The 14,019-nt window shown below is 51.0% G+C and overlaps 1 protein-coding gene across 1 annotated transcript in view; it reads left to right on the top strand.

The window, feature by feature from the left end:
- The window catches only part of PLCG2 (phospholipase C gamma 2), a 148,576-nt gene that overhangs the window by 58,863 nt on the left and 75,694 nt on the right, over positions 1-14,019 (top strand). The window contains exons 3-6 of the mRNA XM_029242028.1: positions 905-1,048; positions 3,312-3,405; positions 4,112-4,159; positions 12,642-12,726. Coding sequence (XP_029097861.1) covers positions 905-1,048; positions 3,312-3,405; positions 4,112-4,159; positions 12,642-12,726 — 371 coding nt within the window. The remainder of the gene's footprint in view (positions 1-904; positions 1,049-3,311; positions 3,406-4,111; positions 4,160-12,641; positions 12,727-14,019) is intronic.

Raw genomic sequence — 14,019 nt, 5'->3', positions numbered from 1 at the left:
AAGCCCAAATGGACCCAGGGGCTCAGCAGTGCATCAGGGATGAATCTTTGCTTTCTGTATGGCAGGCCAGATGGCCTGCTACCCCTAGACCCACGTTTTGTCAGCCTGGCAGCAGCAGCAGGAGAAATTTGATGAATAGCTTTGGCCACTTAAGTCCCAGGAGGATGCTGATGGGGGCAGCTTAGGCCGTGTGCTCATCCCTGAACCCATCACCGTGCCAAGGGTGGGACATTGTGGTCATTCCTGGGACCCTTGGCCCCTCCTTTGGCTTGTTGTGGTGAAAGGTGCTGGGATGTGGATCATCTTCACCTCAAGCACGTGAAATGGGTTCATCCCAGGACAAGGTGCTTTTTTGACAGAAGAAAGGGAGGAAAGGATGGATGGACTTGTCACTCTGTGACACTCCTTAGTTCACGGGACATCCTATGACAGGAAAGGGGGGGTCTCCCTTGCATCAGGTGGCCATCCTGTGAGGGGAGGGGGTCATTTTTGGACCAAATGGCCACCCTGTGTGTGTGTGGGGGGGTCACCCTTAGATCAGATGGCCATCCCATGGAGGGAGGGGTCACCCTTGGGTCAGGTGCCATCCTGGCCAGGTAGGTTTTGGCTAGGAGTGAGTTGGCATCACGTGGCAGGAGGGGTTCTAGGGAGGATGGGTTTCCTCTTTTTCTGTCATCTATTGCTGTACAACAAGTCTCCCAGTACTTAGTGGCTCAGAACAACAAGCATTTCATTTTTTGCACATAATCCTGCAAGCTGGGCAGGGCTGTGGGGCTGGCCCAGCTTGTCTTCACTCTGGGGAGTGAAGAGCTAGGCTCTGTGTGTCTGGGGTGCAGGCACATGGCTGCAGCCTCAGATGGAGTGAACTCCAGCTTCTGATTGGCTGATGTTAATTTTCCTTCAGTGGATATCATGGAAATAAAGGAAATCCGCCCAGGGAAGAACTCCAAGGATTTTGAGCGTGCGAAAGCAGTCCGCCAGAAGGAAGAGTGCTGCTTCACCATCTTGTACGGCACCCAGTTCGTCCTCAGCACGCTCAGCTTAGCAGGTGGGTGCATGACATGTGCTTTTCTCTCTCCCTGGGTCTTCGTTTCCTTCCTAGGAAGTTCACTAGCAGGATGCTCACACCTGCCCAACGCCCAGCCGTGTTTAGGGCGTCATGATTTTGAATCCTAACCCTGTCCCTTTCTAGCTGTGTGACTTTGGGTAAGCGACTCAGCCTCTCTGAGCTGCGGTTCACTCAGCTGTGAAACGGGGAGCCCAATAATGCCGACTCCACTGGCACGTGGAAAGGATTACGTTAAGGGCCTACCTGGCTCATGCAGAAAGCTGAAGGCGGGTACATTTTTCGTCCAGCAGAGTCTGGCCTGCACCATTTATTCAGCTTAACTGATCCGAAGGAACTATCCTGAAATCTTCCACCTCACACATGTAAACATGCGTACATGCACTTACAGTAAACGCATACATGCACACACACACGTGCACACACGGAGACACATGTATCTGGAGGTGAGATTTCAGGCCATCCCTATGAGTCCACCAGAAAGTCCAAGAGGCCTCTGAGCAGCCAGGAGAAGGGCTGTGAAAAAGCACAGGCACTTCGCTCAGGGGCAGAAGCCTGTAGCTGCCTTCAGGTCTAATCCCAGAATGTATTGACTTAGAACTTGACGTACAATCATGACTGACGAGAGAGAAAATAAGTAGCATTAAAAGTAGACCAAAGTGGGGGGAAACCGTGAAAGCTGAGTAGCGTTAGAGACATTGAATTTAGGGTCAGGTAGGGACTTCCCTGGCGGTCCAGTGGTTAGGACTCCGAGCTTCCACTGCAGGGGGCCTGTTTGATCCCTGGCGGGGAAACTAAGATTCTGTAAGCCATGCAGCACGGCCGAGAGAAAAAAAAAGTGAAAAGACAACCCACAATATAGAGAGAAAAAATTGCAATTCATATGCCTGATTAAAAACATATCTAGAATATTTAAGAACTATTACAACTCAGTTATAAAAGACATATAATTTAGGGTCAGATAGGTCTCATTGGTTTGAGTTCTCATTCATGCTTGCATCAGGCATCTTTTGAGCATATGCCCTGTGCCAGGTTGTACTACGTGTCATTGGGGCTGTAAAGAGGAATAAGACCCAGTTGCTGCCTTTAAGGAGCTCACAGTCTACTTGGGGAGACAGACGTGTGGACAGGAACTTAGAGTACTCTGCGATAAGAGCAGTAGTCCAAACATAAGAGTACTCTGCGATAAGAGCAGTAGTCCAAACATAAGCGGGCTGCAGGAATACACAGTGCCTCATTCCCTGGAAGGCTTTGCAGGGGAGGTGACTTTTCAACTGGGTTTTAAGGCATCAGTAGGAGTTGGGATGAAAGAGGGAGGATGGTCCAGGGAGAGGACATTGCATGTGCCAGGGCTTGGAGGAGGGAAATTAGCAAGCTGGATGTAGGAAGTGTTGGGTGGCCGTCTGATTGATGGTGTGTAGCAGGAGGCAGAGATGGGGCAGGAGAGAGGGGCCCGTGACTGTGTCCCTTCAGAGCTTTGTCCACGTAGCCCCCCTGCAGGCTGAAGCCTGGGTGCTCTTCTTGGTAGGGAGGCCATGAAAGCCCAAGCAAGACGTGGAGCCCAGGATGCCAGGGTGATGTCTGGATCCCAGCTTCTTATTTACTGGCTCTGGGACAGGTCCCATCACTCTTCTGAGCTGTAGTTTTCTCCTCATCCACATGGGAAGAGTGAGAGCAGAAACCTCAGCATGCTCTATCTAGACTAGCAAACTCCCTAGTTTGGAGATGTTTAATAACTGGACTAGTTGTTTGCATTGCCATCTCCACTTTACTGATTAGGAAATGAGGCACAGAGAGGTTAAGTAACCAACTGAACATCACACAGCCCTGAAGCGGTACACTGGGACTTGGCGATGACGCCAAGCTCTTAACTGGTACTTGTTGCCGCTTCCCTTACAGGCATCAGCATCACCTACTTTCCACCCCTCTCTCTGGCCTTGAAGGGAAACAGGGGAGATGCTTAGGGCTGCTCAGGATTGTGGTACAAGTTATCCCAGGTCCTGCCTCTTGTTTGTTAGCATAGGGCTAAAACTCTTAAAAAGTCACCGGCTTGTCACCCCTGCTGTAGGAGGCTCACCATGGGCATATGGCCTCATCTGAGACAAAAAGTAGGTCCTAGGAACCAGCACAGGCTCCTCCCAGCCCCGTGGTCTGTGTGGGGCTGGGAAGGTGTGGGGGGGGTCCCTAAGCAGCGGTCTGTCTTCCCAGGGAGTAACAGAGCATTTCTGTCCCCTCACCTCTACAGCCGACTCTAAAGAAGATGCAACTAAGTGGCTCTCTGGCTTGAAGATCTTGCACCAGGAAGTGATGAGCGCATCCACCCCCACCATCATTGAGAGGTGACGGTTTTGGCCTGTTTATCTCTGTGTTCGCTCACTCAGGCATTTATTCTGCTCCCTTTAGCCAATATGGTGAAAGAAAGGAAAAGGGAACTTTGCGTCTTGGAGGCTCATTGAGTGTCCTGTATGCAGTAGGGTCCCATTAGTGGCTGTGGACTCTCCAGCATCTCACAGAAAAGCCTGTCTCAGTGCTGGGCCTTGGTGTTGGCCTGCTGGAGTGAGGAGTGCCCTGGGGCTGAGACAGAAGCTCGTACTGGTGTTGGGTTTGAGGGGAGGGCCCGAGGCTTGTTTCTTAAAGGATTTAGGAAGAGGGATTAAACTGACTGATCAAAGGACCTCAGGCTTGCGGTCCGGGGATTTTCCACCTGCCACTCCCTTTGGATGGGATTGGTGTGTGAATTACTGTCCCTCCAGCAAACCAAAGCCCTCTGATTTACACCATTTTCCTTACCAGCTTTTTGGGGATTAACTAATATCATCAGAGGGAATTGTCAGTTTAAAGATTGCCAACCTCTGTCAAAGGGGCCTCTTGGCTCAGCTGGGGCATTTCAACCACAAGGAGAAACTGCTTCTTCCCAAGTGGCCTGAGTTAGAAAGTTGGAAAACCTTCCTTTTCGTTTCCAGTTTCCTTTGTCGCATCCTATAGAACTCACTTAGACTTGTGCTGTTTTCTAACTTTCTTTCTTTGTCTCAACTCTCTTCCCAGTTGGTTGCGAAAGCAGATTTATTCTGTGGATCAGACCAGAAGAAATAGGTAAGATTCGCTCACATTTTTGTAGTTTTCTCCCGATGGTTTTGGACTCGGATGTTCATTCTTTCTTTAAACATTCTGAGGGGGTTGGAGCATGTTCTCTGCTGTGGAAAGGTCCCCATGAAGTTAGATTTGACTTACAAGGTGCCGGACACAGTGCTAGGTGGCGGGGGTCACGGTGACAGAATCTCCACCCGTGCGGGACCTCACTGCGGTGGAAAATTCCAGTCCACCTGCAGAGGTGGCTTCTCTTTTGTGGAGCACTTGCAGCACATCCTTTAGGCCTTCACATGTGAGCCCCTTCTGTGTCCCGGGGAGACACAGGGTCACCATGGTGCCTGCCCTTCCTCTGTGCTGGGAGATTGACCATCAGGAGGTAAACCCAGTTCAGTAGCGATGGTCGTAAGGGCTGGGTGGACGTGAGTGGGGCGATGTGATAACATGTAATTCAGTGTTCTTGACTGGTTCACTGAACAGCACGTCTTGGAGTGGTTCCCTGTCGGCACACACAGCGCTCCATGCCAGGCATTTTTGTATCCAATGCGGTTTGTCCTTGGATGGGTGCAGTGTAATTCTCCAACTGATGAGAAATCATTTCCTTCTTGATGGACGTGAAGTTGTTCCTGGTCCTTTATTAGCATACTGTGAAAGCCTTCACATCTCCCTTTTTGTAAACTTCGGTGATGAGGGTATGAGCAGGATAAATTCCCGGAAGAGGAATTCCAGCGGCCAGGCGTCCTCGGGTCTGAGATTTTTGAGAGAGGTGGTAGCGATTTCTGTTTCTACCAACAGTGCAAGAAAGTACTTGTTTCACTGTGTCTCCAGAGTTTGACCTTTATTAATCTGTGGGTAAAAGGCAGCAGTGGATTTTGGCTTAAATTTGCGTTTCCTTGTTTATGGGCGAGGTTGAACATCCTCTGCATTTTTTTTCGGTTATGATCCAGTTCTTGTTAATAATGTAATGATAAAAAAAAAAACACCATTTATTGAGCACCCAGCATGCCAGGCACGGTACTGAGCTCTTGGCAATCAATTGTATCATTTTAGCCTCACATCAGACCTCTCTGAAAGTTTTTAAATGTTTTTCCTTCCTTCCATTCTCCATTAAGATGTGTCAGCATCACGTCAACGAGGCAACAAGTAACCTCTACAACTCAACTCTCTTGTTCCTGAAAGTCTTTCCATCCCTGAGGCATTCTAGTGTCAGGCTAGTGTCATCCATCACTTGTTGATTTCAGAGCGTCTGTGGTCTCTTGTACACGTGCCCCACGGGATGCTTTGCAGATGGTAACCAGGAAGCGGTGAAAAGTTTAGTGATGTTGTTAGGTCAGCCAGCAGCTCAGTCCGTGTCTCTGTCCATCTTCCTTTCCCTCCCTCCTCCTCTCAGCCAGCGTTCTGTGGTCCCACACCTGGGCCTGGCCCGTGTTACGGAGGGTGGATCAAACGAGGTCCCCACGCTGGGGGATTTTATACACACTGGCCTCTTTCAGTCTCGGAGGTGGAGCCTCCCATGACTGTTTCCCTTCTCTGTGGCTTTGGGGTGAATCACAGCTGAGGTTGGCACAGAGCTGAGAGAGGGAGCCCTCCTGGGCCCTCTCTCCACATGGTGGGGTATGGCGTTGTTGATCTGGTTCCACAGTCTGCTTCTCCAACTTCTGTTGTCAAGAAGTGGGAGCCTCCCTCCAGCTCTCTCGCTCAGAATGGATTCTTGCAAGTCCTTTACAGAGAAGTCCTTTCCAGAACCTTCAGCAGACAGCAGGTCTGTCTCTGGCCATGATTCCTTGTTCCCTGCTTGCCGTTCCCGCTCCCCGACCTCCCTTCCGCTTGGCAGAGCCCTGCTGCTCTGTCAACACGTGGAAAATCCCACCTTTCCTGTGGTTCTGGGAGGCCCAGAGGGAGTTTTTCAAAAGGAACTTGACCAAGGTGCCAGTGAAAGGGCAACTGACTTCTGCCAGTCTCCCTCCTTTCCTGTCTCGCACAGTGGTCCCGTTTCCTGGAAGAAAACAAAGGAGCTGCAGCACGAAGGAAAGAGCCTGGGGATGGGAGGCAGACTGTGGGCTGGCCCGGCTCGGGCAGTGTCCAGTCCCGGGTTTTTGTTGGCCTGAGCATGTTTCCCTTTTCAGCCTCTCGAGAGGCAACATGGCAGCAGCTGGCGTTTGCTGAGGAGTCACTTTGTAACACTCGCCGTTCTGAGCACTCTCCTTACTTAGGGAATTGGGGAAAGCTTACGGAAAGAAGGCTCTCAGACTGGCGAGCTGGGCACCCTCCGGTCCATTTTATGAGGATCCTGAGGCCAGGAGAGGTTAGATCACTTGTCCACAGCAACCTAGCCGGTCAGCTGTGGCTTAACTGATCACTGAGCTGGTAAAAGGCAGAAATCTTCCCTTCCCCACCGTGACCTCCTTTGACTGAAAATTACGTATTGGTTTCATTGTGGTGAAATATACATAACATAAAGCTTGCCATTTTCAGCGTAGGCGTCTGTGCGTTCATGTTGCTGTGCTGCCATCACCATCCTCCTCCAGAGCTCGACCCCTCTTGCAAAACTGAAGCTCTGTACCCATTTAGCCCTCACTCTGTTACCCCCTCTGCAGCCGCTGGTAACCGCTGTGCTATTGGGTTGGCCAAAAAGGTCGTTGAGGTTTTCCTGTAAAATGACATTTACGGGAAAACCTGCACGACCTTTTTGGCCAGCCCAATATTTTCTGTCTCTGTGAATTTGACTCCTGTGGGCCTGTGAGTGGAAGGATGCTGCGTTTTGTGGCTGGCGTACTTCACTGAGCACGATGTCTTCACGGTTCATCCATGTTACTGTAGCAAGTGTCAGAATTTCCTTCCTTTTTAAGGCCGAATAGTATTCCACTATGTGCATGTAACACATTGTGTTTATGCGTCCATCTGTCCATGGACACTTACTCCAGGTGCTTCCACCTTTTGGCTATTGTGAGTATTGTTGCTGTGAATATGGGTTTCTAGTCTCTGCTTTCAGTTCTTTTGTGCATTACCCAGAAGTGGCATTGCAGGATCAAATGGTAGTACTGTTCCAGTTTTTGATGAACTGCCTACTGTTTTCCAAAGCAGCTGCAACCATTATACATTCCCACCAGCAGGGCAACAGGATTTCATTCTTTTCTCACTTCCTTGCCAACACCTAACCTTCCTTCCTTCCTCCCTGCTTCCCTCCCCTCTTCCCTCCTTCCTTCCTCCCTCCTTCCCTCCCCTCTTCCCTCCTTCCTTCCTCCCTCCTTCCCTCCCCGCTTCCCTCCTTCCTTCCTCCCTCCTTCCCTCCCTTCCTCCCTTCCTTCTTTCCCCCCCACCCCCCTTCCCTCCCTCCAGCCATCCCAGTGGGTGTAAAGCAGTATCTCATTTTGGTTTTGATTTGCATCTTCCTGATGACTACAGATCTTGAGCATCTTTTCATGTGCTTTTTGCCATTTGTATATCTTCTTCAAAGAAATATCTAGACAAGTCCTTTGCCCATTTAAAAATATCACATGGACTTTTTTTTTAGATATGGTAAACAAGCCTATGTTTTATTTAATTTTATATTTTGGCCGTGCCGCAAGGCACGTGGGATCTTAGTTCCCTGACCAGGGATTGAACTGGTGCCCCCTGCATTAGAAGCTCAGCGGCTTAACTGTTGGACCACCAGGGAACCCCCAAGCCTATGTTTTTTTGTTTTTCTTAAACATCTTTATTGGAGTATAATTGCTTTATAATGTTATGTTAGTTTCTGCTTTATAACAAAGTGAATCAGCTGTACATATACATATATCCCCATATCCCCTCCCTCTTGCGTCTCCCTCCCACCCTCCCTATCCCAGCCCTCTAGGTGGTCACAGAGCACCGAGCTGATCTCCCTGTGCTATGTGGCTGCTACCCACTAGCTATCTATTTTACATTTGGTAGTGTATATATACTATGAAAGTAACTCATGTTCGTTATAGAAAATTTTGGAAATACTGAAAACTAGAAAAAATTTGTGTGAGTTTGACATTAAATGGTAGGCACTGTTTAACTCTGGGTACAATTGTTTTCAGTAGATTTCCATCCTCAACTTTATTTATTGGTTTGTTCATTTTACTTCATTAATATGTAACTATACATATGACTTTACATTGTGTTCTTCTTTAACTAATTTTAAAATTTTGGAATAATGTTACATTTAGAGAAAAGTTGCAAAGATGGTACAGAGATTTCTCATATACCCCTTTGGCCAGTTTTCCCTACGGTTCACATCATTCATGTCAAAACTTGACAAACCACATTTGCTATATGACTGTTAGGTAAACCCTAGTCTTTATTGGAATTCACCATTTTTTCCACCAGTGTCCTTCTCCTGGTCTTGGATCCCACCCAAGACCCCACATTGTACTTAGTTGTTCTGCCCCTTTGGTGTCCTCTAGGCTGTGACGGTTTCTCCAGCTTTCCTTGTCTTGCATGACCTTGACAGTTTTGAGGAGTAGGTCTCAGGTATTCTGTAACATGTCCCTCCATTTGTGTTAGTCTGATATTCTTGTCATGCTTAGACTGGAGTTAAGGGTAACCTGAGGTTGTGTTTGGGAAGAATATCACGGAGGTGAAGGTCTTTTTCTTCACCTTGCTCAAGAGATGCCTGCTTTCACCATGGCTTGTCAAGGGTGTTGGAAACCTTGATTACTTGGCCAAGGTTGTGTCTTCCAGATCTCTCCTTCGTAAAGACCCCCCGCCCCCGCCGCCTGCCCCCGCTCTATTTTCTGGGAATCAGTCACTAAGTCCAGTCCACATGCAAGGAGGGGAAACTATTTTCACCTCACCTTAAACCATAAACACGTTTATATTTTGTTGCAACTCTTTGGGAACAGTATTAACGCCTACATTGTAATTCAACCAATGGGATCTGATATTTGGCTTGAAAAGTTGTCTTTTGTTTGTCATTTAGTTTGTGTCCGGTTTTTATTAATGTTCACAGTTTCACTGAATTGCGTTCAGAGGGAACGTTATGGAGCGACCCTCACGAGAAGCGTGTTTCGGGTCATCGTAGGATTCTCGGTCTTAGTGCCAGTCTGTCCCGTCGGCCGGACGCTCTCTGCTTTCTTAGAGTCTTCCCCCTGTTGTTGCTCTTCACACCGGTGGGGGCTCTCGAGGTCGGGGATCTGGCTGGTTCGGTCTTTGTAGTGTTGGTCAGATGAACGAAGCCCTCCCTTTTCATTCATAGACATAGCATTGTAACAAGGGACAACCAGAACGTTCTCGTCCTTATAACATTTCCAGGCCTGGGGAGACTGAGTCAAAGGCATGAATCGTTTAGCATTAATCTTGACCAGGTTTCCAGAAACCCCCTCTTTTTGAGTCTCTAGAGTTTAGTTGCCTCTTACCTGGGAATTAGGTTCTAAGGTCAGTGCATTAGGGGAAAACTTCTTCGGTCAAAATACCCCTTGCGAAAGCCCCTGAACCTTCGGGGGTGGAGGGTGGTCACTGGAATTGCATTCCTCAGGGTGAGGCTCACGGGCTGAGTCCTGCAGAGGGGCCAGCAGACCTACGGGCTGGGAGCAGGTTGTCTCTATGGACATCTCTTTCCCACTTTGCCCCTTGCCCCTCGGCATGTGACACTGACTTTGCATAAACCGAGTGTGCACTTCCTGTTCTCGCTCAGCCTGGCCTTCAGGAGGCGGGAGGGTCGGACGTGCAGGTGGGAGGCAGGTGTGCGGTCCAGTTCTGTCTTCAGCAGGCATGCAAATAGGTTCCCTGCGGTCAGCAGTCCTGGCTCCAGCACGTCGGACAGCCTGGGGGGGCTTTACCCCCAGAGGTGCACTGCCTGTCCTGCAGAAGTTCTGTTCCACTGGGTCTGGATGGGGATCATGAATGTGCACTTGTAACAAATTCCCAACTGATGTTGATACTGGCGTTCCAGGGACCCTACTTAGAGAAGCAGGCTTCTAGAGCTGCACTGTCCACATGTGACTATTTAAATCTAAAGTAATTAAAATTAAATAAAAATTTAAAAATTCAGTTCCTTGGTTGCCCTAGGCGCATTGGACAACCCTGATACGGAACGTTTCCATCATCCTAGAAAATTCTATTGGGCAGCGCTGAGGTTTGAATCTCAGCACTGACACTTACTGGTTGTATGAGTTTGGGTAAGTTACTTGACTTCTCTGTGCCTTAGTTTCCTAATCTGTAAGAGAGATCATAGTTCCTACCTCCTGGGATTGGTTTGAAGATTCAGTGGGTTCATTTGTGACGAGTGCTTGGCCAGTGGCTGGCTTAAGGTAAACACTAATGAATGTTTATTACTGTTACAAGAAGCCGGGGGTGGTGGAGCTGTTGGTTACCAGCCTCAGGGTGGCAGGTAAGTTTCGTGGGGCTGCCAACCTCAGTTGTTTGGTAAAGGCTGCCCCAGGGTGCAGTGTTGTAGCATCTGGGACCACGCCAAGCTGAGGAGGGAAGCTGACATGATTGTTCAGTGCCCGTGGGGAGGGGGTAGTTTTTGCCATCCCTCCCCAAAGGGATTGCCCTGGTTCCCTAACGCACGGTCACAGGCTGAGCCTGCAGGAAGCAGAATCTGAGATGGGGCTTTGTGTGCAGGAAGCTTATGGGGAGTGTGTGCGGGTCCACACCTGCGAAGGCAGCTGGGTTGTGATGCAGTCACAGTCACGGCCTCAGCTGGCCCCGTGGGGAGCTCCGGGGAGGCCCTGCAGAGCTGTCCTGAGTTACGGCCAGAGGGCAGACCATGATCTTGGCTGAGATCTGATGACGAGTCCTGGACGAGGAGAGGGGTGAAGTTGGGAGCTGCTGGCTTCCTACCCGCTGGCAGCTCCACGGGCCAGTCCTGGTCCACGTGCCCAGAGCGGGCAGTGAAGGCGCGGCACGGGTAGTGGAGTGGAGTGGCTAGTCCCTGCACAGGAGCCCAGAGAACTCTCTGGCCCCCACCTTTACCTGGGGGCTCAGTTGCTCCACTGTAAGGCAGGACCTTTGGAGCCGGTGGGCTCAGATGCCCCAGTGCTCAGATTCTCGCGCCCCCGGGCCCTGTGTTTGCTCCACTGGCCCCCCGGCAGCTGCACTGGCTCCCAGCTCCCCAGTCCCTTTGTTCCTGGGTGTGGGAAGGTTTCTTGGCCCCGTTTCTGCCTGGAAGTTCTGGATTCCCCAAGGGACGCCGACCTCTTCCTTGGTCCTGGATGAGCCGCCTTGGCTACCAGCTAGGCCAGACCCTCTCCCTGCCTCGTTTTATAGCGCCATCCCCCGCCACTCCTCGCCCTTCATCCTGCCCTGGCCAAGCTCTTCGGGACACCCCGGGGGCAGGGTCCGAAAGGGGGTCTCAGCCAGCCTGCTCGCTTCTCTGTGCGGCCAGCCCCGCCGGGCCTGCCGGGGGCTTTGTGCTGCCCTCACCGTCTCTCTGGGAAAGCCCTGGGTGCCGGCCCCAGGAGTGGTGGGAGGTGGGGAACACGTGGCCCATAAAGGTCTCCCACGTTAGGGAGGCCATTAGATGAGAGACAGGGATGCTGGAGGTGGGGACACTGGGGTGGCCAGGAGTCCTCTTGGCGGTCTCCCGGGGCAGCTGCCGAGTGTGGCCTGCTGCTTCCTCCCGGGCATGCTGGCAGAGGCCGAGTAGACAGTGTGGCGGAAGCTGGGCCGTTCCTGCCCACAGCCCGGGCAGACTTCCTTCCTGGCCACGCACAGCCCCTTTCTAGTCTGACGTCTCCAGGAACGCAGAACAGTTTTCTCTGGCCACGCCAGAGACCGCCCAGACCACCCTCTCTCGCTCTGCCAGACACGTGGCTCTGCAGCCACGAGGGTCTGGATCTCAGGCCCTTGACCCGCCGCCCTCCGTCACTGTTTGTGGCGTTCCCTGAGAGGCCTCAAGTGCAGTGGTTACAGGCAGACCCGGAGGCAGGCTGCACTGGAGTCCGCCTCCGCCGCGTGCTAGCACCCAACGTCTCTGAGCCTCGGTTTCTCCACCTGCCGTGTGGAGTGATAATGGTGCCTGCCTCCTCAGGTCGTCAGACCAGCTCCGACCTTGAGCCGCATACCCTGCCCCCATCCCCGTTGCCTGTTCTGAACCCTGGGGCTCGAGAATGCATACTGTGTGGGGGGGTGAGGTGTAGCGAGGGGCGAGGTGACGTCATTGCCTGGAGATCCCCGGGGCAGCCTGGCACATAGTAGGTGTTCAGAGAAGGTTGGCTCCTTCCCCTGCCTGTCTCTGGCCTTCAGTGACCTCTTCTTGGCTGGAACCCCTGTGACATTTCGCATCTGCCGAGGTTATCCGACACCATTTCTGCCCTCACTGCGAATCTCCAACGTGATCCGTGTCCACGGCCATCCCTGAAGGGTGGAGACCAGCCTTGCACATCGGGTGTCTTGATCCCAGAGTCTCTGTTCCCAGTTAGTGCTCACTAACAGCTGTTGGCGGGTCTTCTCGTAGAGATGGGAGCTGATGGGAGGAGCCAGATCCTCCACTCTTGACACCCCTCAAGGCTGACGGGACTGGGGTTCCCCTCTTTTGCAGCATCAGCCTCCGAGAGTTGAAGACCATCTTGCCCCTGGTCAACTTCAAAGTGAGCAGCGCCAAGTTCCTCAAAGATAAGTTCGTGGTAAGTTTTGTGTCTCAGCCTGGCGATTTTGTGAATCCAGGGCTACGTGTGCCTTTCCCATGAAGCCACCACGTGCCTTTGAGCTCCATTGAATGGTACCCAAGGAAGTCCCCCGCCTCCAGATTCATCCATCTTAGTCCGGACAGAGGGATTGTGTGAAGATCTTAGGCCCGTGTTCTCAGTCGTGGCAGAGGACGTCATCCACGAAGACCATGTTCACTGAGCTGCTTGACTTGGGACGTTTCCACCAGTCCAACTTTCCCTTTCCCTCACTACCCCACAGCCTGTTTTCCTTTTAATAATATGAACACATGTGTTTCTTCTGGAAAATATTATGGAAGATTCCTTATGTAGGTTGCCAGGGATGTGGCGTTTTGTATTCAGGTCCTGATAGCATAGTTGTCAGAGGCGACTCTTCTCTGCCCTTCCCCTCTCCTCGCACCCACCCCTCCCTTCATCCACTGATCCTTCCTCCCACCCATCCTCCCATCCCTCCATCCCTCCTTCCGCCCATCATTTAATTTGTTTATGTTCTTGTGTAATTAAGCCATTGGTAGATCTGAGGCGGGTCATTCCATGAGTGATGGGGTAGCATAGGTCAGGTGGGGCTCTTCTGAAGGGTGTAAGGACGGAGGTGATCCATAGGCATTCTTTCTGGCCTTCAGAGAGATACTGACTCTCGTCAAGGAACCCAACAACACTCCATCCCAATAGTCCCAGTTGGTGGACTCACAGGGGCATGTCACAGGATTCCTCAGCTGAAGAAGCTCATTCATTTTTATACCAGTGAGCTCCTGAAACAGTTAACCCACTTTATGGCTTATCAAGCCATCTTTTGGCCCGCCCCCATCATTCGAACTGGTCCAAGAAGGCAAAACCAGAGAAGGGTGGGGACTGACAGAAGAGAGATGGGAGGGGCATTTACCACTGACTGCCACATAGTTGGAATTTTGTTCCTTATCAAGCCTTTACCAAGCAGGTGCTACGTGGATGTTATCTGGTTTGGTTTCAAGGAAGTCCGAGGAGGGTAATGGTGGTTCTCCCATTTTACAGATGAAGAAACGGAGGCTCTGAGAGGGTCAAGTGATTTGCCCAAAGCTGTTAAGCCATTCAGGGGACAGACCTTGACTGGAGTTGAGCTCTGTTCATTCTAAGGGCTCGGTTCATTTTCTTATGCTTTTAAAAATGACCTATCAGTACATACCCTATGAATATGTCTAGATTTGAAAGTGTCTTCTGCCCCCAAAAGGAGGAGTTCTGCATTATGGCTCTTGGAATTCTGGCTAAGATCCT

The sequence above is a fragment of the Monodon monoceros genome, unplaced genomic scaffold, assembly GCF_005190385.1.
Source record: "Monodon monoceros isolate NGI ecotype Baffin Bay Population unplaced genomic scaffold, NGI_Narwhal_1 Super_Scaffold_10, whole genome shotgun sequence".
Classification (NCBI taxonomy): Eukaryota; Metazoa; Chordata; class Mammalia; order Artiodactyla; family Monodontidae; genus Monodon; species Monodon monoceros.
This window is presented reverse-complemented; position numbering and strand designations above follow the sequence as displayed.